At 36.9% G+C, this 27118-nt stretch overlaps 1 protein-coding gene across 1 annotated transcript in view; it reads right to left on the bottom strand.

Annotated features, from left to right (window-relative positions):
• Positions 1-6820: 6820 nt before the first annotated feature.
• hip1rb (huntingtin interacting protein 1 related b) overlaps positions 6821-27118 on the bottom strand; it is a 60580-nt gene continuing 40282 nt past the window's right edge. Inside the window, exons 19-32 of the mRNA XM_079815962.1 lie at positions 23941-24088; positions 23742-23828; positions 23531-23638; positions 21639-21775; positions 19111-19221; positions 18791-18849; positions 18633-18663; positions 17536-17598; positions 16903-17003; positions 16495-16600; positions 14631-14754; positions 14457-14518; positions 10418-10651; positions 6821-7823 (exon numbers count right to left, since the gene is read on the bottom strand). Coding sequence (XP_079672088.1) covers positions 7815-7823; positions 10418-10651; positions 14457-14518; positions 14631-14754; positions 16495-16600; positions 16903-17003; positions 17536-17598; positions 18633-18663; positions 18791-18849; positions 19111-19221; positions 21639-21775; positions 23531-23638; positions 23742-23828; positions 23941-24088 — 1380 coding nt within the window. The 3' untranslated portion in view covers positions 6821-7814. The remainder of the gene's footprint in view (positions 7824-10417; positions 10652-14456; positions 14519-14630; positions 14755-16494; positions 16601-16902; positions 17004-17535; positions 17599-18632; positions 18664-18790; positions 18850-19110; positions 19222-21638; positions 21776-23530; positions 23639-23741; positions 23829-23940; positions 24089-27118) is intronic.

Raw genomic sequence — 27118 nt, 5'->3', positions numbered from 1 at the left:
CCTATGTAACAGTGTTCAGACATCAGCAGACTGTCAGTATACATATTTAACTTAATAAATAACGGAATTATCAGTGAGGCAGAGAACAGTGGTAGACTGGATAGTATTTCTGATCTCAGATCCATCAGTTGTCCCGGGCCTGCACATTTTTAATGGAATTGTGTGTCCAGTGCCATGCCAGATGCCAGTCTTTGCTTGCAATACTCTCTGCATCACTGCGGGCCAACCGATCCGAGCCGATGGGACACCAGCTGTGACCCACACCACAGATCTGGGGCAGAAAAGAACCAGTTTAGAAAGCTAAAAATGGCGATGAAGCTTTTTGTTTAAGTTACAAAATGATAATAATAATTAACAAATGGCATATTTGTAATAATACTAATAGTAATAGAATTACCGTTGGTCCAAGACACTAATTGGATAAAATAATAAATATAATTAACCAAATATTACATTTTCGTATCTATTTTTGTATCTCCTAAAATAAATTGTTCTTGCTTGGTAGGAGTTTCATTGACCCATGTTTTTTATGTTTCTCAGTTTGATGAAAGATCAGCCTCTTTAGCTTTTCCTGCACCTCGTCCCAACAAGAATCATTTCAAACAACAGATGGTTATTTGGGCTTTTCCATATATACACTCACTCACTGTGTCCGTGTCCATCTGGATGCACGTGAGTGCTCACAATCAATAAACTACTATTTCAAGCTGTGACCTACAGAGAATCTCCAAACTTCTGCTTCAGTTGACAAGCAATGACAAAAGAAGCAGATGGACTTTTTCATTACGTTTGGTATCAATTAATGCGACTTGAAAAGAAGAGGCTTTAACATATGAGAGAAAAAACAAAACAGTTACAGACATTAAGGGCCAGATTTACTAACAGCTTGTTCCAGCGCAAACCGTCCTTAGGCGTTAAAAAAATACTGTCAGTATTCAGGCTACTAAAGACACGCAGTGAAAAATGAGCACTGAAAGGGTGTGGACAGAGTTATTTTTGCGGCTGACCTTATTGCATACGCATTTGTAGGAGTTTCCCTTTCAGATGCAAAATGTATGGGAGGGGAGTATTTAAATGAATCATGCAAGGTGATTTACTAAGGTTTGCGCTCGTCAATTTACTGGTGTTTGCGCCATTATTTACCGTCCAAAAAAAGCATGTCTTAAACCAGACGCTAACAGGTAGATTGCCCTGGTCATTATGGGAATGATCCGGCTGCGTCTGTGTTCTTTCATTTGAGTGTCGTCAGTAGATCACAAGCAGAACTTTCCACTCCCATCTGCGTTTTTTTTTATTGCGCTCTCCCTGTTTAGTAAATCTGGCCCTAAATATGGGTTATATTGTTCGGTCTACACAATTTATGATCATCATATTGCTTTTTTTATGTTAAGGGCGGTTTTGTTTAATTTTATACGAAACAATTTTAGTACTTAACTTTAGTAAAGAAACGTCTCTTTTTCAAGATACTGTATTTTAAAGTTTGTATAAAATCCAAATTAGCTTTAGGCAACAGATCTAGATTGGAAAGTGTTTAAATAATTTAAAAAAATGTTTTTCATGCTTATTCAATGAACCATTAAAGGGTTAGTTCACCCAAAAATGAAAATTCTTTCATTAATTACTTACCCTCATGTCGTTCGACACCCGTAAGACCTCCGTTCATCTTCGGAACAGAAATGAAGATATTTTAGTTGAAATCTGATGGCTCTGAAAGGCCTCCATTGGCACAATGCACTTTACACTCTCAAGGGTAAAAGGTACTAAAGACGTCGTTACAAAGTCCATCTCACTACAGTGGTTCTAAAATAACTTTATGAATTGGCGAGAATAGTTTTTGTGCGCAAAAAAACCCTAAATAACGACTTACATAGTGATGACGATTTCAAAACACGGCATGAAGCTTTCGAAGCGTTATTAATCAGCGAGTCGAATCAGCGGTTTGAATCGCCAAATTTCAGCAGTTTGGCAGTTTGACACGCGATCCGAATCATGATTCGGCTCACTGATTCATAACGCTTCGAAGCTTCATGATGCCGTGTTTTGAAATTGTCATCACTATGTAAGTCGTTATTTAGGGTTTTTTTGCGCACAAAAACTATTCTCGCCGATTCATAAAGTTATTTTAGAGCCACTGTAGTGAGATGGACTTTGTAACGACGTCTTTAGTACCTTTTAAGGGTCTTGAGAGTGTATAGTGCCATTGTGCCAATCTTATGGGGGGTCTTATGGGTGTCGAACGACATGAGGGTAAGTAATTAATGACCTATTAAACTAACTATGTGAACTAACCCTTTAACAATGTTTGCACATGGACCTTAACATGTAACCGTTTACAGGTGTTCGACAATTAAGTCACAGTTACAATAACTTAAGACAATAAAGAGACTTTTCTACTGACTAACTGGAAAACAAGGGACTCATTTATAAAATGATGCGTAGAAACGTCCTACATTTGATCTTACGATAATTTCTCATATGTGCGTACGTGTGATTCAGAGAATGAATGTACATACAAAAAACACGCCTCTCTTCCAGATGTGAAATTTCTCTTCAAACGATCTTGAAATTGTGCACAGCGGATTGGTTTCAGATCTCCGCCTGGTAAACGCAGCCTAATTAATGTCATCAACATATAGGGGAGAGCGGGGCACAACCTAACGCTTTTTGACTTTCTCAGCTTGTGTAAATCCACTTGGGGTTCAGAGTATTTATATTTTCCCACATTAATTGCACACATGTCTAGTACAATTATGTGGTTTTGTTTCATTAATACAGTGTTTACTTTTTTTCTTCATTTACCCCGAAAGAATGGAAGTGAAATGTGACAACATGCCCCATAGGTGGGGTACATTGTAACGTGGTGGGGCACAATGTAACATGCCCAAATAACAGCTTAAAATGTTACTTGATATAATCAAAAAAAATATCCAAGACAAACTAAAATATTTTGTCAATAAAATACAATTATTAAGTTTTTAAAATAAAATAATGGCATTTTTTAATAATTAAAAATATGCTATATGAGTTTGACAACAAACACATCACAAAATACAGCTATACAGCATAGTTCAAAACAAAATAATAATTAACAATTTCTGAACATTGACTTTCAGTCATTATTCGCCCATCTGTTCACCCTTGGAGGTGCTGGTCCGCTTGTTGGCGTGTTGCTATTTTGAGGAACTGAAAACGACTGCGCCATTGACTAACAAAAACCTGGTCTAAAGTCAATCGCAGGCCGTGTTTGTAATATGCGCCTATAAGCGGGTACACAATGCGAGTACACTCTGCTTATTACACACACAGGGATGCGCAGCAGCACACAAACTTTTTTAAATATTAAAAATAAAAGGATTCCTCTCTGGAGAAGCAAGCGTTCAGTCTTTCCGCTCTCTAATACCGCCATGTAAATAGCGAATCCGCCATTGTGCAAGTGCAGCTGGCTTTTAAAGGCAATGGGAGATGAGACTCTGATTGGTTTATTACACGTTAAGGCCAAAACACACCCACGAGTCACGACTCATTAAGAGACTACCAACAACCCTTTTGGACCATGCGCGCCGAACGTTTTTTTCTGTCGTTAAACTTGCAAAAGTGGGTTCGGACATGCCCTAATTGCACCTGTGTCGTGCGCTTCAGACCATGAGCTCAGATCGTTCAAATAGGGCCCATGGTGTAAACGCTCATGTGGTCGAATGAGTTGGAACTGCCACAAAAGACCGCCTACTGACCTAACACAAACATTATGGGAACCGTGCTAGCCAGACAGGATATAAACTTTGTCGGCTGAAGTCCCAAGTTTGGTGTGAAGACAAAAACGTACCAAGCACAATGTTTTCTCACCATTCCTGATTTCTAACACACACTCACCGCGTTCGGCTGGTTTTGCGGCTGTCAGAGCAGAAACGAAAGCTGCTCCTCTCTGCATGTTTTTCCATCGTCTCCGAGCGCGTTCATATGTAAATTGCGTGAGCTTATTTTGTCCATTAGATCGAAAGATCTGAAAAAAAAAAAAAAAAAAAAAATTCCATTTACCTGCCCCATAGACCCTCCTCTCGAAGAAATGGTTGAAAGTTAAATGGGAATGTGTCTCCCTCGTCTACTTGTGATCCGATCAAACAAAACCATCCTAATACCAGCAGCCATATCACCCTGTAGCCCAAGACTGGTTTCCCACTGAAGCTAAGCAGGGCTGAGCCTGGTTAGTATGGGAGACCAACTGGGAAAACTAGGTTGCTGCTGGTAGAGGTGTTAGTGAGGCCAGCAGGGGGTGCTAACCCTGTGGTCTGTATGGGTCCTAACACCCCAGTATAGTGATGGGGACACTATACTGTAACAAGCACCGTCCTTCGGATGAGACGTTAAACCGAGGTCCTGACTCTCTGTGGTCATTAAAAATCCCCGGCATCCTGGCCAAATTTGCCCATTGGCCCCTGTCCACCATGGCCTCCTAATCATCCCCATATATATATACTGATTGGCTTCATCACTCAGTCTCCTCTCCACCAATCAGCTGGTGTGTGGTGGGCGCACTGGCGCAGTATGGCTGCCGTCGCATCATCCAGGTGGATGCTGCACATTGGTGGTGGTTGAGGAGATTCCCCCCTTCTATGTAAAGCGCTTTGAGTGCCTAGAAAAGCGCTATATAAATGTAACAAATGATTAATTAATTATTATTAATAGCCGGTGTAAACAGTGCCTTTGCCACAAGTAAAAGTGCATACGTCTGCTCAGACCCTGACGTGGCGCTAAGCACTCTGATGAGGCCCCTGGAGAAAGATGCCCAGGGTCCACAATCACCTGAACAATGAACATGCCATATTTTTTCAGATTCAGATTTGAGAAGCTCTGTAGGAGTTAAAGTAGCTGCTGACGCACCAGATACTGACCATCCCTTTGTTCAGGCCTTCAGGGACTCATTATTCCATTTCTGTTCGTCAAATGTCTGTGAAATTTGTTCAGTTTATGTCTTTTTTATTGCAAAACTAGTTGGGAAATCAGCCAGCAGATTACAGTCTAACAAATAAGAACTCACTCCACATAGGCCTACTCATCCCTTTATCTTCTTCTCTTCTTTTCTCAGAAGAAATTTAAGGGGCTAGTCAAGAAAGTTTGCCTTGGAGACATGTAAAAGTGTGTGACAGTGGGATAGAAAGGCACAAAGAAAGAGAGTGAGAGCCTAATATGTGTGTGTGTGTGTGTGTGTGTGTGTTAGGTGTATAAGACAGCCTGTAGTGTATTTGGCTCATGTATTTATAGCATCAGTAAATGGGGCCTGTCAGTATCCCCTCTAGACTTTGATTATAAGACATGATCAAACATGTTTTGATGATGAACTTCTAATAAACCAGATTCAATAGCCTTTAATCAAAGCATATTTGAAACCAGACCAGCTATTTTATTAGTCTGCAACATGATTCCTTGTGCTGTATTGAAAGATCACCTTTGTATCATTCCTAACTCTGCTTGAAAATCCAATGAAATCTGCAGTAACTGTAAGGAACATGTTAAGTGATATCTAACTAGTCCAAGCAGGTTATTAACTAATGTGTCCAATAGACAGGAGGATTCAAGAGCTTACAGCTGGTAAAACTCATACATTAACATGTAAAGGCTGATGCTACGATAAAGCAGTTTTGTTTCCATGAATTTTGTTTGCAAACAGCATGGCTATAAAACACGTGGTACGGCAGTTAAATCATTCAAAAGCAATTTATGTGTTTGCTTTCTCTCTCGGAACAAAGACTAACAGAGTGAGTTTATGTTTAACCGCCATCTAGCGGCCAGAGGCGACACGACGACAGTAGCCTACAATTAGTTTTAAAACCATTCTGACGAGACCGGGGTGAGTTGTCACAGTTTACTACAGTGAATATTTTACACGGTCGTTTAATTTTTGAATGTCAATTTAGGTTTAGACACATACCTCAGAGGTTTGACTACAAAATTCTGTACAAATATTTACCATTATTAGGCTACCAAGAAAAGAAGGTTACAGTGCATGACAAAGGCATGACATTTATAGATCTGCGGTAAATTGCAACCATAACTTGCTGATTACTGATATAAATACCTCTTTTGACATGTGATTTAAATAAAATTAATGATATTTAATATTATAATATTATAAAATATTATATATGACCTGATAAAATGAAACAAAATTAATTAACAAAATGTTTTAATTAAATCTAGTCCTGAATTATTTTTTTTGTAGGCCTATTCATTTTTTATTGGTTTTAATTTGGCCTGCCTTTATTTCAGACCTCACTTCATGACAATGATTTATTGTATGATTGTATTGAATGTATTTCACGACTTTTATCTAACTGTTCACATCCAGCAGACACACTTTTTTTGTTCTTATTTTATTACTGATTGGGTACGTCTTCAATAATTCCTTTAGAATTGTTTGGTATATGAATTGTATTAATAACTAAAATGTTGGTATCATAAAATCCTTATTTCCACCAAACAAAAGTAGGCTAGTTCATATGCATCAACTAACAATGTGTTTTGTTCATCCTTAGTTCATAGAAACTAATGTAAAGTAGTCGACTAATGTTCACAAACCTTATTGTTAAGTGCTGTGTTTGTGGATTATTTTAAGTTATTGCGGGGACAGTCGCTGATTTCAGGTCATTTATTATACTTGTGTGGACATTCACAAGAATATATATATATATATATTTGTTAGTTGTACTCCTGGCACCACATCCTCGAGGAAATTATGAAATTACTACATAAATCATCGTGCCATCCATATTATTGTCCAAATTTGATAAGTACAAACCAAAATAAGTCCAAACCTTTTTTTCTTCAAATATTTATTGTTCATTTTACATTTTATCACAAGGGACAGTCAAACAACATGACTAAAATATGTTAATATATATATATAGATGTTGATGTGTAAAGACGCATTTTATTAAGACACAGTGAAAAAAGCAAAAGACATTTTTGTAAGACCCTAATTTAAGCACAAAATCCCAGTTAAATAGATTCTGCATATACAGTACTTGGTAGATATGCACAACATTGCAGAATTATTTTCCACCATGTTAATACCCTTATGTATTTCATAAAATGGAGCATGTTTTAAATATATTATATAAGAATCACACATAACATAACGTTTATGAATGCAGACAAATTGCAAATCTATTGCAATACCGTTCTCTCTGACCTTAAAGGGATAGTTCACAACACATCAATATGACCATTTACTTATTCTTACGTCATTCCAAACCTGTTTGCATTTCTTCCATTTTGAAAAATAGCTCTTAATGTTTTCATGTTGTTGTTGTTATTGCCAATGCTGTACAATGAAAGTCAGTGAAATCCAAAACAACATTTGTATGGATAAAAACAGTTGAAGTAGTGAAATAAGTTAAATAATGAATCAATCTGCCCTGTAATCATAATAAAAGTTGTGATTTGTATGTATAGGTATGTTTTTGTAGTATTGCAAAAATGTACACAGAGACACTTTTTTTTTTTTCTCGGGTAAACATTCCCTTTAAGTCAGACGTTAGTCACAATTTGCCCTATTATATACTATGTGTATTGTGAATAAAACAATATCTATAATTTAAAAACTAAATGGTTTGAAGCTGTATGCAAATGATGAACACCCAGTACTATATATAGCTCCATATCTAAGATAAAAATAATCTGTAGCCTCTAAGGCACTCTCAAATGGAAAGAAGGCAAAGGTGTAACATGGGAAAATTGGTGATGACCGAACATGGGAAAAAGAAAGAGATATTCAATAATATCAATTTGTGTCTTCAAATATCTTCATCCAGATGTGCTCACCTCAACTGCAAGAAATGGACAGAAAGCTTTAGTTGATGATGCGTAATAAAAACTTATCACAAGCCTGTTAACTAGTTTCCTCTGAAGACTAAAGTACACAATAACTTGAGAAATGGCCTGTTACATATCAAGTGCATTCATTTTTGAAGGATCCAAGGACCCTGTGTAGCTTCAAGAGAGCGACCATACGTCTGTGCCGTTTTCTTTTCTTTTCTTTTATTCATTTCATATTTAATCATTTATTTATTTAATTATATTTTATATTGCTAATTATGTCACTAATTTCCTTGCTCTTGTGGTATTTTATATTCTTATGATTGTATGGTTAAGGGGTATTTGTCTCGAGTTAGAGATGAGGTTTTTAACGTCACAGGTTGATGTTGTGAAGCAGTCGTTTTCCACTGCTTTTCCTTTGGCATATTGGATATTGGATTTGTGCTTATCAGACAAAGTACAGGACACATCCATCATCTTTCATCACTTTGTCTCCTGCTTCCTGCTATTTCACAGCTTCCTCTGTCAATCTCTCAGACTGATGGAAGACTTTTAGTTATTACAGTTTTCAGTGTTTCCCCTAGGTTTACAGCTTTGGGGGGGGGGGGGGGGGGCCCTCCTGAAACTACTAGTGTCGCGGAGCGGGAGTGTTACGGATACTCGGTGTTGCCATAGACAATAAATTAATTAATTTGGTAAATAAATATAAACAAAATTTTTTTATACATCACACAACTATTTACAACACAACAGAGGTTGGTAAAATAGGCTTAGTATTGTTTTTGAGCCATATAAGCATAATAAATAAGGTTATGACTCTAAAAACTAATATCCTAATAGGGCAAATTTTTTATATTGTTAAAGACCGTCAGTAATAAAATAAGAACAAATAGCTTCATTAATTCTTTTTTATCAATATTTGAATGTGGGTACGTTTAATTTTGAGGAAAAAGAAAAACTGAGAAAAACTACATCTGGATCAGATTCAGAACGATGATCAAAACATAGATGGATTAGATCTCATCCATCAACACCCCTAAGCTTCACAGTCCTATGGCTAGCCCTGGGTCGACATTTCATTGGCTAACATTAGGCAATTTAGATTTATATGATGTTTAATGTTGATGATTGCGTTATTTAATGCATATGATTACATATTGCATTGCTTGTTTCTGCTTCTTCGCATGTGTTTTATCAGGAGATTTTGTACTCTTTCAGAAGATGTGTGATAGTTCTCCCTACTGAAAATATGGAAAGCCGGAAAATTCCGTCAGTGGCAGTGAAGGAGTTAACTGGTTTTGAGTTTTAGATACCACACAAAATAGACTGGATTCAATATTCCTGGCGTGGAGATTGGATCAAACATTTTTTGTTCAGTAGACTAACATTTTCTATAAACCAACAGTCCAATGGCTGTTTAAAAAAAACCCCAAACTGCTGTTAATACCTCTAAAGGGAAAAGGTCCAAAGTAAAGCTTGGGTGTCCAACATCGAATTAATTTTGGAGTAAAAATGTAGCGTCTTACTATCTGAATCTGCCCTGGCTCTCAGTAGAATTGTGCACTAGCAGTGAAACTATTAGTTGCTACATATTGCAGTGGCAAGATGATTGATAAAGTAATACATCTTTTAAGTGGCAGAACTATTTACTGGCATCAAATCAGATTACTAACAGGTTAGCGGTGACACCAAGGTGCCACTGTAATGATATAATCAATGTTATTCACTTCACCTCGCAGTGGTTTTAATGTTGTGGCTGATCAGCGTGTAGAATACAAATCAACAGTGCCATGGTATAATTGGTTGCAATGATTGTACACATGGCTTTGGTTTATTCCAAAATGTAAAAAAAACAAAAAAACAAACCTTTTAGTTTAGGGTCCAATTCTCACTATTAACTAGTTGTTTATTAGCATGCATATTACGAGGATATTGGCTGTTTATTAGTACATATAAAGAACATATTAATGCCTTATTCTGCATGATCATATTCTACATCCCTTAAAGGGATAGTTCACCCAAAAATGAAAATTCTGTCATCATTTACTCACCCTCAAGTTGTTCCAAACCTGTATGAGTTTCTTTGTTCTGCTGAACACAAAAGAAGATATTTAGAAGAATGCTTGTAACAAAGCAGAGAGAGCAACTATTGACTACCATAGTAGGAACAAAAAATACTATGGTAGTCAATAGTTGCTCTATCTGCTTAGTTACAAACATTCTTCTAAATATCTTCTTTTGTGTTCAGCAGAACAAAGAAACTCATACAGGTTTGGAACAACTTGAGGGTGAGTAAATGATGACAGAATTTTCATTTTTGGGTGAACTATCCCTTTAATCCTACCCAATACCTAAACTTAACAACTACCTTACTAACTATTATTAAGCAGTAATTAAGAGTTGAGGCAAAAGTCATAGTTAATCGTTTTTTATTAGTGAGAATTGGACCCTAATCTAAAGTGACCAAAAATTTGTATTCACTTATAAATTCACTTATATCTATAAAAGACATCTCCATGCAACATATGAAAACCCCTCAAACTCAATAACCTAAATAGATGCTAACAGGTGGAAAGGTGTGTAAAATTTACAAAAAGAGTGTTACCGTGCTTTTGGGGGGGATGTTGGGTTTCTGTGCAAGAACTGGTTTCTTCATTAGAGTGGGTTTTGAGGGTTTGGGGGAGGACGGGCCAGCAGTCACGTTGGGAGAAGCTAGCAGGCCATTGTCCTGAGCCAGTTCCTCCAGAGGGACACCTACTATCACATAGTGTTTCTTCCTGAGTTCGCCCAAACGCAGGCGCTCATTTTCCAGCATGGTCTCAAGCTCGAGAACCTTCACCTGGGAGAGGAAATAAAAAACAGAGTTATATTATATGCATCGTATCAAGTGCAGAAGTGCTGCTTGGTTTCAGAGACTTATCAGTAGCATTCATAAATACACTAAACTACTGAGGTTTTATACAGATTTTTTAGAGTGAAATTCAAACACTTTTCCATCACTTTCAAACAGTGTCAGCGGGTGAAAAGTGCCTTTAATTCAAACACCCTTTCTCTCTATTTAAATTTTAGCCTCATTTGCATTCAATTAGTTGCAGTTTCAAAATATAGAATAGCTAGCCTGACGTCGTCATACTCTGATTCTCAAGTCTGATACTGCTCCATTGGGCTGTGATTATGAGGCTTGTTTCAACCGAACCAGGAAAGAAAATGCCTCTGCACTCAATTGGATAGACCTACAACCAATCTGTGCCTTTCACCTTGTGCTGTCAGAACTAGGGTGTGTAAGCTCACCTTACGGCTCTTTTATTACTTGCTCTACATCTAGACTTTCTCTGCAGCTCTTCGGTGTCAAGGTTTTGTCTGTCTGTTAAGTCTTGCAACTACATGTGTGTCCAGCAGAGCTCCAGAGCAGAATTCCAACACTCTTCGGTTTACCACGGCTGACTTTGATCTTGTGTACTACTCTTAGTGTGAGATTGACCCATTTTTATTTGTTTGCTGTTTCGACTGCTCCCTCCTAACAAACTCTGCCTGTTACTGACCTTGATCTTGTGTCATCCCTGGATTAACGCTATGTGTGGACTGATCTCCCGGAGCTGACCTCTGCCTGTCTGACTACTGCCATCATCCCCTGCTGAGCTGACTGAACGCATGGCTCGAGATACAATCCTCATTACAGGCTTGTGACGTGCTACACTGCAGGGACCCTGCAAAACTCTCCCTGACATCAGATATGGTGATGCACTGGTGCATTTCAGATCGCTGTCTTTATGTTAAACGGGTCTATATATGCGTTACCAAATATAACGCATATAGTGCAAATGTAACTTGCAATTGAACTAATTCAGCATTTTGAAAGATACTGAGCGGATTCTCACTACCAGTAACTTAAACACCTCTGATTAGTCACTATTTTCAACAGAAATGCCTGTGATTGTCTACAATACTCAAAATCATGTTGTAAATAGACACATAACGCTGTTGAACTCACGTGACATGAATACTTACCAGAGCGCTTTTCTATTTGCTTTTCTCTTTTCTATTTAATCATTTAGCAGACGCTTTTATCCAAAGCGACTTACAAATGAGGAGAGCAATAGAAGCAATCAAACCAGAAATTACTTTTACTAAATAATTTATATTATTTTTAATTATGTTACACATAGTGATATAATTCCTGGAATAAAATATATTCACTGTCTGGCCAAAAACAAAAAAATATATGCTTAAGAGTCTATGAGTTTATCATTATTGCAGTGATTATTGTGTTTCTAGCATGTTATGTTTGGCAACAGTTCTTCTAATCCTAATTGATGGAGTGTGTAGCTTTTCACTTCTTAAACAACCATATAGGAAGACACATCATGGCCATATTCCAGAATGACAATGTCAAGACTCATCAGACTCTGACCAGGCAGCCATACTCTGCCATACCCGATTGATGCCGAAGGTCCGGGGGCGCTTCAACAGAGACTTGTGGGCATGGGTCTGTCAAGGGTGGATTTTAGCTTGATTGTTCACTGCACTTTTCATCTTCCCAGGGATAGTTCACCCAAAAATGAAAATTACTCACCCTCAAGCCATCTTAGGTGTATATGATATTCTTCTTTCAGATGAACACAATCAGAGTTATTATTAAAGTTATTATATTAAAAAACGTCCTGCAGGCCAAAATTTGAAGACCTAAAAAGTGCATCCATCCATTATAAAAGTGCTCCACATGGTTCGGGGGGTTAATAAAGCGAAGCGATGGGTTTGTGTAAGAAAAACATCCCTATTTAACACGTTATAAAATTAACTGGCGCAACGTATGACGTCAGACGTAGCATAAGCGTTTTGACCTAAATATGGATATTTTTCTTAAACAAATTCATTGCGTCGCTTCAGAAGGCCTTTATCAATTACATTTATAATGTATGCACTTTTTTGGGCTTCAAATTTTGGGCTGCCATTCACTGCCATTATAATGCTTGGATTAGCCAGGGCATTTTTTTATATAACTCCAATTGTATTCGTCTGAAAGAAGAATGTCATATACTAGGATGGCTTGAGGGTGAGTAAATCAGGGGGTCATTTTCAGTTTTGGATGAACTAACCCTTTAATATAGACTGGGTAAACCCAGCCTGATCTGCCAGCGATTTGATTTCGCCCGGCAACCCGTACATTAATTTTTACTGCTTCTGTTGCACTTTTGCGGGAACCAATCAAAGACTGGCTTATCCACCTGGCCCGCTATTGGAGGGATTATCATGATGACGGATAGAGAAGCGATGGGTCGTTGCCCCTGGATCACGCCTCTTGTGGTCTGATTGGTTGAAGGACTATCCAATTGCGTACAGAGTCATTTGAATTATGCTTGTTTATCACGCCTCTTGTGGTCTGATTGGTTGAAGGACTATCCAATTGCGTACAGAGTCATTTGAATTATGCTTGTTTATCACGCCTCTTGTGGTCTGATTGGTTGAAGGACTATCCAATTGCGTACAGAGTCATTTGAATTATGCTTGTTTATCACGCCTCTTGTGGTCTGATTGGTTGAAGGACTATCCAATTGCGTACAGAGTCATTTGAATTATGCTTGTTTATCACGCCTCTTGTGGTCTGATTGGTTGAAGGACTATCCAATTGTACAGAGTCATTTAATTTATGCGCGTTTATGCTCGCGTGTTCAGTAGAAAGTACAGAGCAGACTCCCCAGACCAATGTTCAATCTTAAATTGAGCTTGGTCTGGTGATAGCCAGACAAACTTTAATACAGATCTAATGGAGATCATGATGCCTCCCCAATACAAATATTTATAAATACCGGTAATCATAATTCATTTATCATCTTTTCCTTTGAACTAATCACTATAATAGATAATATCAAAAGATGGATGAGTAGTAATTTCCTGCTGCTTAAGTCAGGAAAAAAGTTCTTAATTACTGGACCATCTCTTGATGAATGTCTTTGGTTAAGCTTGGTACATACTCCGCAAGATCAAATAAATTTGTTCGTTTTTTCGAGGTGGCAAGAACAAGAACAAAATTAATTCTGGCCAGGACATTCCATATTTCACGAGAAAAGCAGGTGCCAAACTTCTAGGGAGTCCTCAGAGGCCCAGCCCACTGCAGCACGCGTTTAAATTTCTGACCAATCATGCAATAGTTCTCGGACACCCAAAAGAAAAAAGTTCTGCTCAGACGATGTGTCGAGAACTAGCTACGAGAACTCCCAAACCAGGGCTGCGAGAACTTTTTTCTCTGTTCTTGTGGAGTATGTAATGGCCTTTAGGAACCTGGACATTCTTCCATCTCAGATATTTTTAAGTTACTGCACATGCTCTCAGTGGCAAATGGTGAAATGTGTTCATGTGCTCAATGTGTTCAGGACCTAAAGACTAGATTGCTGTAATGCATTAGTGGGTGGATTTCCTGCAGGCGTATTAAAAAACTTCAACTGGTATAAAATGCAGCAGCCAGAGTGCTTACTAGAATCAGTATGATCATATTAGCCTGGTTTTATCCAAACTACACTGATAACCTTTGTTCCCCAACACTAACCCCTTAAAGAAGAAGTATCTGTCAAGTCATACATGCACTAAACATCATCCTTACAATTTCATTAAGCATGTGACAAAAAAAAAAACTTATTAAAACAAACCTGTGCCTCCATCTCTTCTCTTTTGAGCTTAATCAGGGACATGCCAGAGAAGTCCATGGTGTCTTAATATGCGCATGAGAAGAAAAAGAATCATGTTAATAAATGTGTCATAGCTCTTATTGAAGAGAAGCATGAGGAACCATGACCCAAAAGCCCCTATAACATCACACTTACCCTTATCCTCGATCTGGTCCAGCCCGGTCTTGGTGGACGCCACGACGCCAGCAGCCATCTCATTAACATGACGCGAGGCCTGCTGAAGAGTGCCGAGCTTCCTACTGCCGCGGTCAGCTTTCACCTGTAGAGGAAAAGGCAAAGATGTGAGGCAGTGCCTCAAAACATTCAAATAATTATAACATTATGAAAAGTTATTGACAGAACAGAGATCAAACAAGGCAAATATTACAATATATGACAATAGTTTGTGCAGGGCTTCAGACTGCAACAAAACGGCAGTGACAAGAAGAGGAATTTACTGATTTGCAATTCATAACTCACCAAGTCAGTTAAAATTGACCTTGTATTTGCTGTGGTAGAAGTGATAAACTATACTAACATTACAAATGAGAAAATTTGACCAAATGTAGTGAGATTTAAAGTAGTGGGCATGGCTACTTTTAGTGAAATGGCTATTGCTTTTGCTTTCAAAAGTTATAGCTATTTATTTTCACTTTTCCCCCCAAATACCCTGAAATTAACATATATAAACACAAATATTAGGACTGGGGAAAATAATGTGATTAATTCTGTGATTAATATATTAATATAGACTGTTTCACACCAGGCGCGGTTCTAGGATTTTCATTTTAGGGGGGCTTAGCCCCCAGTGAGGGTATTTTAGGGTCCAAATTGCGCTATTAACTAGTAGCTTACTAACATGCATATCCATGGGATGGCTGTTTAGTCATACTTATAAAGTAATACTTTAAAAGCTCCCCCGAGAAAATGTTTATTTCTCTGATCTACATATGTGCATTTTAAGATGTTCTGAAGGCCAAAAAATTAGATAACAGTAGCTTGAAAACCATGTCACTGGGCAGTAGATTATTTGTCTTTCTTATCTCCACATCTCTCTTTTTTCTCTGTTTTTATCTTGCCCAGTCTCTTCCCCTCCTAACGCTGAGCTTTAACTGATATAGTTTTTCAATTTTCGTCAGAGAAGTAAATATGGTTTACATATTAACATACTGATATTTATATGTTTTATGAATACTTTTCTTAGACACGTTAATTTACTGTTTATTAAAGTTTTAAGTTTATTAAATTAATTCACAAAATAAACACATTTATTACTAATCTTATGCCCAATACAGGCTGAAATAGCTGAGCTTTTTTATTTATTTACTGAAGGCTACAAATGGAATAATATTAATTTACAATATGTACACATTCATTATTAATCTTATGCCTAATCTGAAGAAAACGGTTTTGTTAATATTTCTTGTTTGTTAATTACATTATGAATCACATTGGCCTATTTTCAATTCAAATTGGCGAAATTAGACAAAAGTGTAGGCTATTAATTTGCCTGAATATTTTTTTCTTTGTTTAACATTTCTGACTTAAAGAAGCAGAGTCTTAGCTTACATTTCTCTCACTTGACGTCGAGTCGTGCTGCTAAAATTCGTGTTTAGCCTCAGCAGATTCTGTGTGAACATAAAGCCCGCCTACTCTGATTTGATTGGTTTTCTCGAATATTTTGACATTGACGAGTGATGACAGACCAATGAGGCTCAGATGAACGCACACACCTCTGCTTCTGACGTGCGCTCTGCTCGGCGCCGCAGCGGATTGAAGAACACGCAGACTATAAGACAGGACGAAGCCGAAGCCTCCCGCCAGTTTCATATGCTTTAAAGGTTAATCACACATTTTTTAGGGGGGCTGGGGCAGAAGTTAAGGGGGGCTGAAGCCCCCCTAAAAAGGGTCTATAACTGCCCCTGTTTCACACAATAGAAAATTATAATGCAGTTAATGCAGCATTGATTTTTCTGATCGCTTTTGATTCACTGCCCTATATATGATATAAAAGTGTAACCTTGGAGGCTGCAACAAGCTGTGCAGTACTAGCAGCGATCTCATGAGAGCAGACGATCAACTCCTCATATTTCCCAGTGTGCAACACCACTTTATCAGCAGAATCACTGTTGGAAAGGGAAAGCACACATTTGTTAACAACAAAAACAATGTGGCATATAAAAAATTTGGGTTACACTTTATTTTGTCCGTGTTACAGTGCAATTATACATTTAAGTATTGAGTAACAATAATTAACTACATGTACTTATTTTAGGGTTAGGGTTTGGTTTAAGGTTAGTTGTATGTAATTATGCACAATTTATAGTAATTACTATAGTAATTAAATGTAACGTGTATCAAGGACACTGTACAATAAAGTGTTACCAAAAATCATATCAGCTCTTGAACATGTAGCAAAAATACATACACCATCTGTGTTGCACCCCATCCCACAGCTTTGGAGGCAGAAATAAGACCCTCTGTCCAGCGAGAGTTACGAGCATAAAACTCTTTTATCGAAGCTGCGCCCTAGAAAGAATACATGTTGAGGTATCTCTCAGGTAACACACACACAGGTTTGTTTTGCTACCTAAGTGAGGAGATTCCATGGGCGTAATGGTTTTTATACTGTACATTCTACCCCCCTCCCCCTAAACCTACCCATCACAGGAAACAGTCTGCATTTTTACATTTTTAATAAAACATTGTTTAGTATGTTTTTAAAGCTATTTTAAATATGAGGACATATGAAATGTCCTCATATTTAATGTATATGTCGCAATACCAGTGTAATACCATTATACAGATTTGTATCCTCATAAAAACACAAAAACAAACATACACACACACACACACACACACACACACACACACACACAGAGCAATCACAATCACTATATCAATTCTAATAAAACAGATGCTAAATTTTAAGGTTTTAAAACTTTCCATTTGATAATACAGACTAAAACTAACTTTAAAGTACAATTTAGGCCACCAAGGATAACATAAGGATAAAAAAATAATGACAAGAATAATGATGATGATAATTTTAACACTTTACCTTTCCACTCTCCACAATCTCCTTTTGCAGGTCTGTGGATGCCAACACCAGAAGACGAATTGCCTGAAGGGTATTACCATTCAAATAATATATAAGTGATACACAGTAACTTTATTTTACAGGGTCCTTGTTATACGTTACATGTACTTACTATTGTAATAACAGTAAATTATGCATATTCACAAACACTAACCCTATAGTAAGTGCATGTGGTTAATTAATATTACTCGGTACTAATTTGTTTAATTACGCAGTAACAAGGACACCTTAAAATAAAATACACAACAGATGGAACAAGTTTGTTTTCTTCACTGACTAAGAACATCACTAGCTATGTTTCCATTCAAGTGGCAAATTTCACTTATGCACAAAATTGGAATATTGCATAAAACATTTGGACACAAAAAAAGCATAGTTTCTATCCCGTACGTTCAAGAGAACAAAATTGTCACTTCCTGGGAAATTGGCTCAAAATACCTGTAATAAAAATGGAAGTCGCTGCAATCGGTGCAATGTTGCCAACTTCTTTCAATGGAAAGTAGCTAAAGCCAGCTTGAAAAGTTGCCAAATGTTGCTAGATAACATGAATTAGCATATTCATGACAGCATGATGTCATATTTGCATTCTGCCTAGTATCAGCCCGTTAGATTTGTTCACTTATCTCCTACTCTCTGTGCCCACACACTGCATTTTAATACAGCCAAATTCCAAATAAAAGTTCTGTTGTCAGACAACAGGACAAATATGAAATAGTGAATGAAATGCATCCCATTAAGACTACACGTTAACCAACAGTCACTTCCAAACTGCTGCTAAAATCTACTAAAATCTGCTAAAAATTATCTGCTGTTGCGCATTGAGGGATTTATTCTTTAAATGTGTATCCATCGTAGTTTATGCATTATGTCTTCTTATTGGACAAAAAAAATGTATCTGCCTCAATTGAGCACATTTGTAGAACTTTCCATCCAGCGTTTTTTAACGGTGATATCCTAAATTTGCATAAAAATAGGTGGATGGAAACATATCTATTGAAGTAAATAAAATATGAAATGTTAGATTTTAGCATGTATAGTTCCATATGTTCTAATCTTACCTTCATAAGGCCAGTGCAGCTATTTAGGATTCTTGAAGGTAAAAAAATAAGAGAAAAAATGCATATAAATTGACACATGCAAGCATTCTGTACATTAAATGTGTGACACTTTCTAGGTTTCAACAAGTCAACTGGTTACAGGCATAAAAATCAAGTACCTTTCATTGACCTCCAGTTGGACTCCTGTTGCGTCCTTCCTGGTCTGATTCATCATTTCCTATACAGCCAAACAATTAAAATCAAGATCAAAACAAAAGCAAAATATATAATATATAATAACCTTAATGCCTCAATATGACTGCATATGCTCCTCTGAGACCCAGTACACAAACACCAACATAACACTTCATAAAGCTATAATCCATAACAGGGCTGTGAACATGTCACACTATGCTGCAATAAGAAGTTATTATATGACAGGAAGTTTTTACACAAAGCAGAGGTTTTCTGTGACCAATAAATGACTCTTTTTACTCACATCTATTCTCCTAACAGCCTCCTCAATAGCAGCAGAGGTAGCAGCCATTTCTTTATCCACCATGTCGCCCAGCTCGTCCTTACTAACATCCATTCCTTTTGGCCTCAGATCCTGAAAAGGGAAAATAAAATAATGCACGATATAGAAGGACAAGAAAACAAGCGAATAAAAGAATGATTGAGATATTAATTGTATGATCATTTAAATATAATTTTTAAGACTTTTTAGGTCTTCAAAATATCTATGTATTGGGTTGGGTTGTATAGCTAAAACAATATATCTCAATATTTGTCAGCCTTCACACAGCAAATAATGTGTCTTCAACAAAAAAGACATTATTGTGAGGTAGCAAAATTATTCATCTAAGAACTAAAACATCAGTGTAAAAGTAATCAAGGCATTGTTTCAATGAATGAACAGAAGGAAGAATGATATTTAATCAATACACAATGCACTGCAACACGCTCATATGTTAAATGTTAATTATAAATATACAGCAACAAATAAATAAAAATATAGCTCTATCTATGACATGAAATAATGAAAACAAATGAACCCAATATTTGTGTGTGCCGTTTTTAGAGTACTGTATTGCTAACTTAGTAACTTTCTAGTCTCTTAAAGGGGTCATGAATTGAGAAATCAACTTTGCATTCAGCCTTTGATATATAAAAGTTAATTGTGGTATAAGAATATTCTGTAAGTTTCGAAGCTGAAAACTTCCTTTTTAGTCAAAGAATAGCTTTTATTGACACCAGGCCCAGAAAACGATCAATCTCAGAATGTGCCACGCTGTGACGTCAGAGTGTGGGGAAACACCGCCTCAACAAAAGAAGAACAACGCCTGATTCTGTAGCCCCACCCACCGACTCAAGGAGCTAAACGGATCGCGCTACCGAGCAATAAACATGCCGAAGATAGCAAGATATTGCGCTGTGCCTGGTTGTGGAAGAACACAGTCGCTGGATAAGCTTCCTTTGGATTTTAATATTGGGAATGCGTGGTTGAACTTTATTTTTAATGAATATCCAGCTCATGTGGGGAAGACATTGCACGCTTGTTCCTTCATTTCACCACGGATTCGTTTGTAAACAAGAGACTGGATTTGCAGACAGGATGCCGGACAGTGGCCCTCCAGGAGCAGGATTGGACACCTCTGCTCTAATGTGAGTAAAAATGTTTTTATATGTGATAGTATTGCATTGTTACAGATTGTTTGATATCTATTGATTATGTGTACGTGTCTAACTGAACCTAACTTACCATGCTGTCACAGGGCTCGCAAAGCCCAACGTCCCGGGCTTATGTTTTTTCCAGACGGGCTACCAATACGCATCACCTGCCTTAAATAGTGAAAAAACATTCCTTTCTTGATGTGTGTTGTTCACTCTCTTGATTTGATGACGAATCATTCCGGTTGCCGTTTTCCCACACGCTTTCAAAACAATGCCTCACGTGTACTCATGGGGGAGCAGAAGCTCATTAAATATGCAAAGCTTATCCAATCATAGCAGTGGGCGTTTACTTCAAAGTCTTCCGTGCGGCACGCCCATAAAAACCGAGCGTTCCATGAGAGAAGCTCAAAACCAGGGTATAAAATAGACTATTACTTATTCATTATGATGTTTTTGAATGTAAAAATCACACAAACTTCATAAGTTGACCTCAGACAACAGTATACATTTTTTTAAAAAGCAAGTTCATGACCCCTTCAAGAACTTTGCATGAGCTGCACTATTTGTGTGTGATATGACACAATTGTGTGACTCTTAAAGGGGTCATGACACGGCTTTCATTTTTTTTTTATATGTTCCTTGAAGTTAATTTATAATGTTAATAAAGATTGTACACCAAAAAAATAAATAAATAAATAAATAAATAAATATATATATATATATATATATATATATATATATATATATATATATATATATATATATATATATATATATATATATATATATATATATATATATATATATATATATATATATATATATATATATATATATATATATATATATATATATATATATATATATTTATATTTGCGGAAAAACTTTTATTTTTAATCCTAATTCTGACCCTTGATATGGATATGATACATTTTTAAGGTTTTTAAGGCTTGCCAGTAAACAGCCAATGTTATGATTGGCTAAAGTCACTGCATAGGAAACAGTATCAACGCCCACTCCCTATTGCACATGAGTAAGTGTTTTGAAAACATTATCCATATAAAACCGTCATTTAGAGTCATGCTTTCATAAGGATTATAAAATCATTTACTTAAGATTTGTGATGCAGCTGCTGTCAGATCCAATACAATTGCAAATGTATTTGGCTGTGTGATGTCACAAATCCCACAATATCCAAACAAGAAATTTTTGGAGTTTGATTAAAGGGTTAGTTCAACACACCCAGTGTTACATAAGGATGATGGCGAAAGTAGCTGCCTATATAGACAGCGGACAGCAAAGCAGCTCACTGTTTTGGAATAGAGCTTGTGTGTTTGCTTTGCAACTCCTCACCTGTGCTATTCTAAGAATCCTCTGTACCGCAGCTTGAATCGAGGTGGGATCAGCCCCCCTTAGAGTTGCTTTTGACTTAAGATTCCTAAGATACTGCAGGCTCTGGGTGGCACAACTCTTACAGTGCTCTGTCAAACCTATAAATAAACACACATATACACATGCTAAGTTGCTGACACAAAGTTACACCTCAGGCAGTTCTACGAGAGCAAATGTCATGAAAATATGTCCAGGTTCACATTTCACCCCACTAGTAACTAAGAGCGGACACGGTTTTGAGTCCGACGTCTGTTATCTCCTGTCCAACTCCACCTCTCTCAAGTTACCCTACTTTTAAATCTACTTAACAATAAATAAAATAAGGCAAAAAGGCTAGCTACCTTACAACAGGATACACATCATGACGTCTGGAATGATTCAAAACACCTCAATGCCTTATCAATAATTAAATCTATATTATGCAAGAGAAATTACACGAATGAACATATAAACAAATTAAAATATTGACACAATAACTTTGATATAAATCAGCAAGCCTTAAAAGGATGGTTCACCCAAAAATGAAAATGACCCCATGATTTACTCACTCTCAAGTCATCCTAGATGTATATGACATTCTTCTTTCAGACGAATACAATCGGAGTTATATTAAAAAAGTCCTGGCTAATCCAAGCATTTTGAACGTTTTTGAAGTCCATAAATATGCATTTGTCCATCAAATAACGTGGTCCACATGGCGTCCGGAGAGTTAATAAAGGCCTTCTGAAGCGAATCGATGCATTTGTGTAAGAAAAATATGCATATTTAAAACTTTATAAAGTAAAGTTCCGGCCGATCGCCTTCCGGAAAAGTGTTGAAAGTGCCTTCTCGGAGTTCAAGATGTGTAAGCCTTTGAACTGCAGAGGCACTTTCAATACTTTTCCCATAAACAATACTGAAGGTGATCGGCCGGAACTTTACTTTATAAAGTTTTAAATATGCATATTTTTCTTACGCAAATTCATCGATTCGCTTCAGAAGGCCTTTATTAACACCCCAGAACCGTGTGGAGCATGTTATTTGATGGACAGATGCATTTTTATGGACTTCAAAAACAGAGCAACAATTACTGCCATTATAAGATTAGCCAAGACTTTTTTTTATATAACTATTTTATTTGTCTGAAAGAAGAATGTCATCTACACCTAGGATGACTTGAGGGTGAGTAAATCAAGGGCTAATTTTCATTTTTGGGTGAACTAACCCTTTAATACAATATTGTACAATTTAAATAAAATATTATTAATAAATGAGAATTACATAATTGTACTGTATTACATAATTACATAAATGCAATACATACAGTAATGAGTTCGGGAGGATATGCTTAATTGTCATGAAATAATGTTATGCTGCAAAAACGTCTTAATGTTTTAAAAAAAAAAAAGAAAAACAAATTCTAATATATTAATTATGAATAATATTAATTGCATAATATAAAATATAATAACACTATACAAATAACACTTTATACTAAATGTACTTACTATAGTAATGCAAGTAAATTATTCATAATTACAAGTAATTAACCCTAAACCAAACCCTAACCATAACTCTATAACAACAACACGCAAGTTCATTAATATGACTTATTATTTGAGTAAGTACTACTACATCACCTTAAAATAAAGTGTAATATAATATAATATAATATAACATAATTAATATAATATATAATTATTTAGATTTTGGAGTGAAATGTCACCTGAACATGTTTTTGTGCGATTCGTCCGCATAATCAAAACAGTAAATCCGCACATAACAAAACCATAATCCATGTTAACACAGCTGTGGGTTTGTGCATATGTAAGCGTTTTCCACAAAGTGCAAGCTTTATAAGTGTGTGCTCTTACGGTCAGCGTCGTCAGTAGGGGCCATGTGTGCCGTCGCACTTCCATTGGTTATTGTGTCAGCAGCAAGATGAGAAAACTTAGTAAGAGCTCTAACCAGACCCCCAGCATCTGAACCAAAAACAGTAAACAGGAAATAACATACACGCATGAATAAAGAGCATGCAAACATATACACAAACAAAATGGAGAGGGAGTGAGAGACAGAACATACCCCTCATACTCTTCACATACTCAGAGTGGCCCGTCTGCACTGTATCAATGGAGCCGAGCGTGGCCTCTGCTCGGCTAATGAGGTAATCTAGGGACAGTCAATTTGAGGATGTTTACTAAAATCATGCAGATCATCCTGTCAATAAAAATATAAATAATTGTTTGATGAAAAAACGTTTTATTGGGATGAGCGGCAGTACCTGGGGAGCTGGAACAGCTGATGTGCAGGGGGTCGTCTAGTGTAGCGACAGCGTCCTGAATGATGTTCTCGGCCTCAGTGACTGTCGCCTGCAGCAGTGTGAACTGCTCTTCCAACAACCTCTGCTGCAGATGCTCCTCATGACTCAACTATAAACACAATGCGCAAAGGTTACCTTAGCACAGTGCTGCTATATGAGTATAAAGCTACAGTGACCCCAAAATAGGGATGTCAATTTTCAGGAATTTTAACATTGGATTTTCATTCAAATTAAAGGATTAGTTCACTTCAAAATGAGAATTTCCTGATATTTTACTCACCCTCATCTCATCCAAGATGTCCATGTCTTTCTTTCTTCAGTCGAAAAGAAAATACGTTTTTTTTGAGGAAAACATTCCAGGATTTTTCTCCACACCATGGACTTCCATGGCAACCAAAATGTTGAAGGTCCAAATCAATGCAGTTTCAAAGGTCTTCGAAGGGCTTCAGAGGCTCTGCATGATCCCAGGAGAGGAATAGGGTCTTATCTAGCTAAACGATTGGTCATTTTCAAATTTAAAAAAAAATGTATATACCTTTTAACCTAAATTGCTCATCTTGCGCTGCTCTGCGGCTCGCCAGTGATTGCACAATCATGTTGGAAAGGTCACACTAGACGTAGGCGGAAGTATCGCCCCAAGTGAACGTGCGAGGACTAATACAAACGTCCTTTACCAAAAAACACTCCATCTTCAACTTCAAAATAGTCTTTGCATGTGTGCTTTGTAAACACAGGGGCGGTACTTCTGATTACGCAATCCTTGGCATGTCGCAGAGCAGGGCAAGATGAGCAATTTAGGTTTAAAAATTTAAATGACCGATCGTTTCGCTAGATAAGACCCTATTCCTCGTCTGGGATCGCGCAGAGCCTCTGAAGCCTTTCGAAGCGCTTTGAAACTGAATTGATTTGGACCTTCAACATTTTGGTTGCCATGGAAGTCTGTGATGGGGAGAAAAATCCTGGAATGTTTTCCTCAAAAAAACGTAATTTCTTTTCGACTGAAGAAAGAAAGATATGAACATCTTGGATGAGATGGGGAAATTTTCACTTTGACAAACAAACGTGGAGAAAGGATCACATTCACATAGTGGCGACAGCTGCTACAGTGCATGCATCCGTAGCGAATCAAAGGAATACAGGGCTATGAATGATTATATTTGTTGCGTATATCATAGTCAGTGTTGGAGAGTAACTAGTTACATGTAACTAGATTATGTAATTTAACTACAAAATAAATGTAACCGTAATCAGTTACAGTGACTGAGAAGAAAATGTGTAATTAAATTACAGTTACTTATGAAAATGTTAATGATTACAAAAGGGGTTACATCTGAATATTTTCTGTAAAAAGCTAGGATATGTTGAATAATATAAATTTTTTGCTTTGCCTGTTTTTGACGTGCACGATGCCTCCAGCGATTTAAAGGCCATTTAGTAAAGCAGAGCTATTCTGATGGTTTTGATTGGTTCTCATTGGAGTTTGCAGAGCACCACGTCTGCCAACTACATTAATCCACATTGCCACTGAAAGCTTGAGGCTACAACCTGTCTGAGAGTGGCAAGTGATAAAAAAGTGTTTCAGTGCTGGACATTAGAAAAGTAATCAAATGTAATGTAATCAGTTACATTACTCTAGTTTAGTTTATTGATTTATAAAGCACATTTAAAACAACAGAGGTTGTAACCAAAGTGCTGTACAAGAAAATTAAAATCAAATCAAAACAGAATTACATATTTGATCTAAACCAGTGGTTCTCAAACTTTTTATCCCAAGTACCACCTCAGAAAATATTTGGCTCTCCAAGTACCACCATAATGACCAACATTAAAATACAGTAGTGTAGTAGACCTAACTATTCGGCTACAGCTCTGCACAGCTCAAAAACGAGGCAGTTTATTCCTAATAAGAATATTTATTGTTGTCAGCCACTTTAACATACACAGTTTGTATATTAACACTGCACTGTGCTTACATACAGGTAGATAAAATAATTATTCAATTTAAATGTGTTGTAAAGTTAAATTAAAACTGTACTGTACTTAACTTTAAACTTTACTCAAATAAAGATTCAATTCAAATGTATGTGTTTTAACATTCATTTATTTAGTGATTCCTCTGCGTACCACTAGAGGCAGCCTGAGTACCACTAGTGGTACTCGTACCACACTTTGAGAACCACTGATCTAAACCATTGAGGGCACAATCAGTTAAAACATAAAGAATACAAAATAGTTTTTGAAGATGATTTAAAAGTAGCAACAGAAGGGGAAGATCTAATATTAAGAGGGAGACTGTTCCAGAGTCGAGGAGCCGCCACAGAGAAAGCCCAGTCACCTTTAGCCTTATAACGAGAGCGCGGAATCGAAAGAAGAAGTTGATTAGAAGAGCGTAGGGATCTTGAGGCATTGTGCATGACAAGAAGATCACTAATATACTGAGGTGCGAGCCCATGCAGAGCTTTAAAAACAAAAAGCTAAATCAAAAATCACCTAACCGGCAGCTAGTGGAGAGAGGCTAGCACATGAGTAATGTGCTGACGCTTTTTAGAGCCAGTCAGTAGTCTGGTAAAGTAAATGAAATAGTTACACCACTTACATTTTTAATAGGGTAACTTGTAATCTGTAACCCATTACATTTCCAAAGTAACCTTCCTAACAGAGCGTATTGTTCCGAATATATAAGATGACCCTGATTATAAGACGACCCCCCTTTTTCAAGATGTACCTTTTGGAAAAAGGCTTTTTGAAGACCAAATCTTATATTTTATTAATAAAACATTTATAAAGAAAATGCTTTTAATTGAAAATAATTTTCATATGGCATATTTTTGTATTGAAAGTATTGGAAATACGTTAAAATGAACCAACGATCACACTTATTGGCATACCATAAAAATAACCTGTAGTAGCCCATCTGAATTATTAAACAATTAGGCTATCCATCTCATACTGAAAACCGTGTAGCATACCAAAATTTCATTAACAGTAGAAGTGAAATCTGGGTACCGTTTTGCATTTTAAAATCATGTATGTTGGAAGTTTGGTCCAGTCGGTGAGGCACGCAAACATGACAGTCACATGGCTCTTAGATGGTAAGCTTTCTTGGACTGTTAGCGTTTTTAAGACAAGTCTAGACCCA

This window comes from Gobio gobio (genome assembly GCF_949357685.1).
Source record: "Gobio gobio genome assembly, chromosome: 4".
Lineage (NCBI taxonomy): Eukaryota > Metazoa > Chordata > Actinopteri > Cypriniformes > Gobionidae > Gobio > Gobio gobio.
This window is presented reverse-complemented; position numbering and strand designations above follow the sequence as displayed.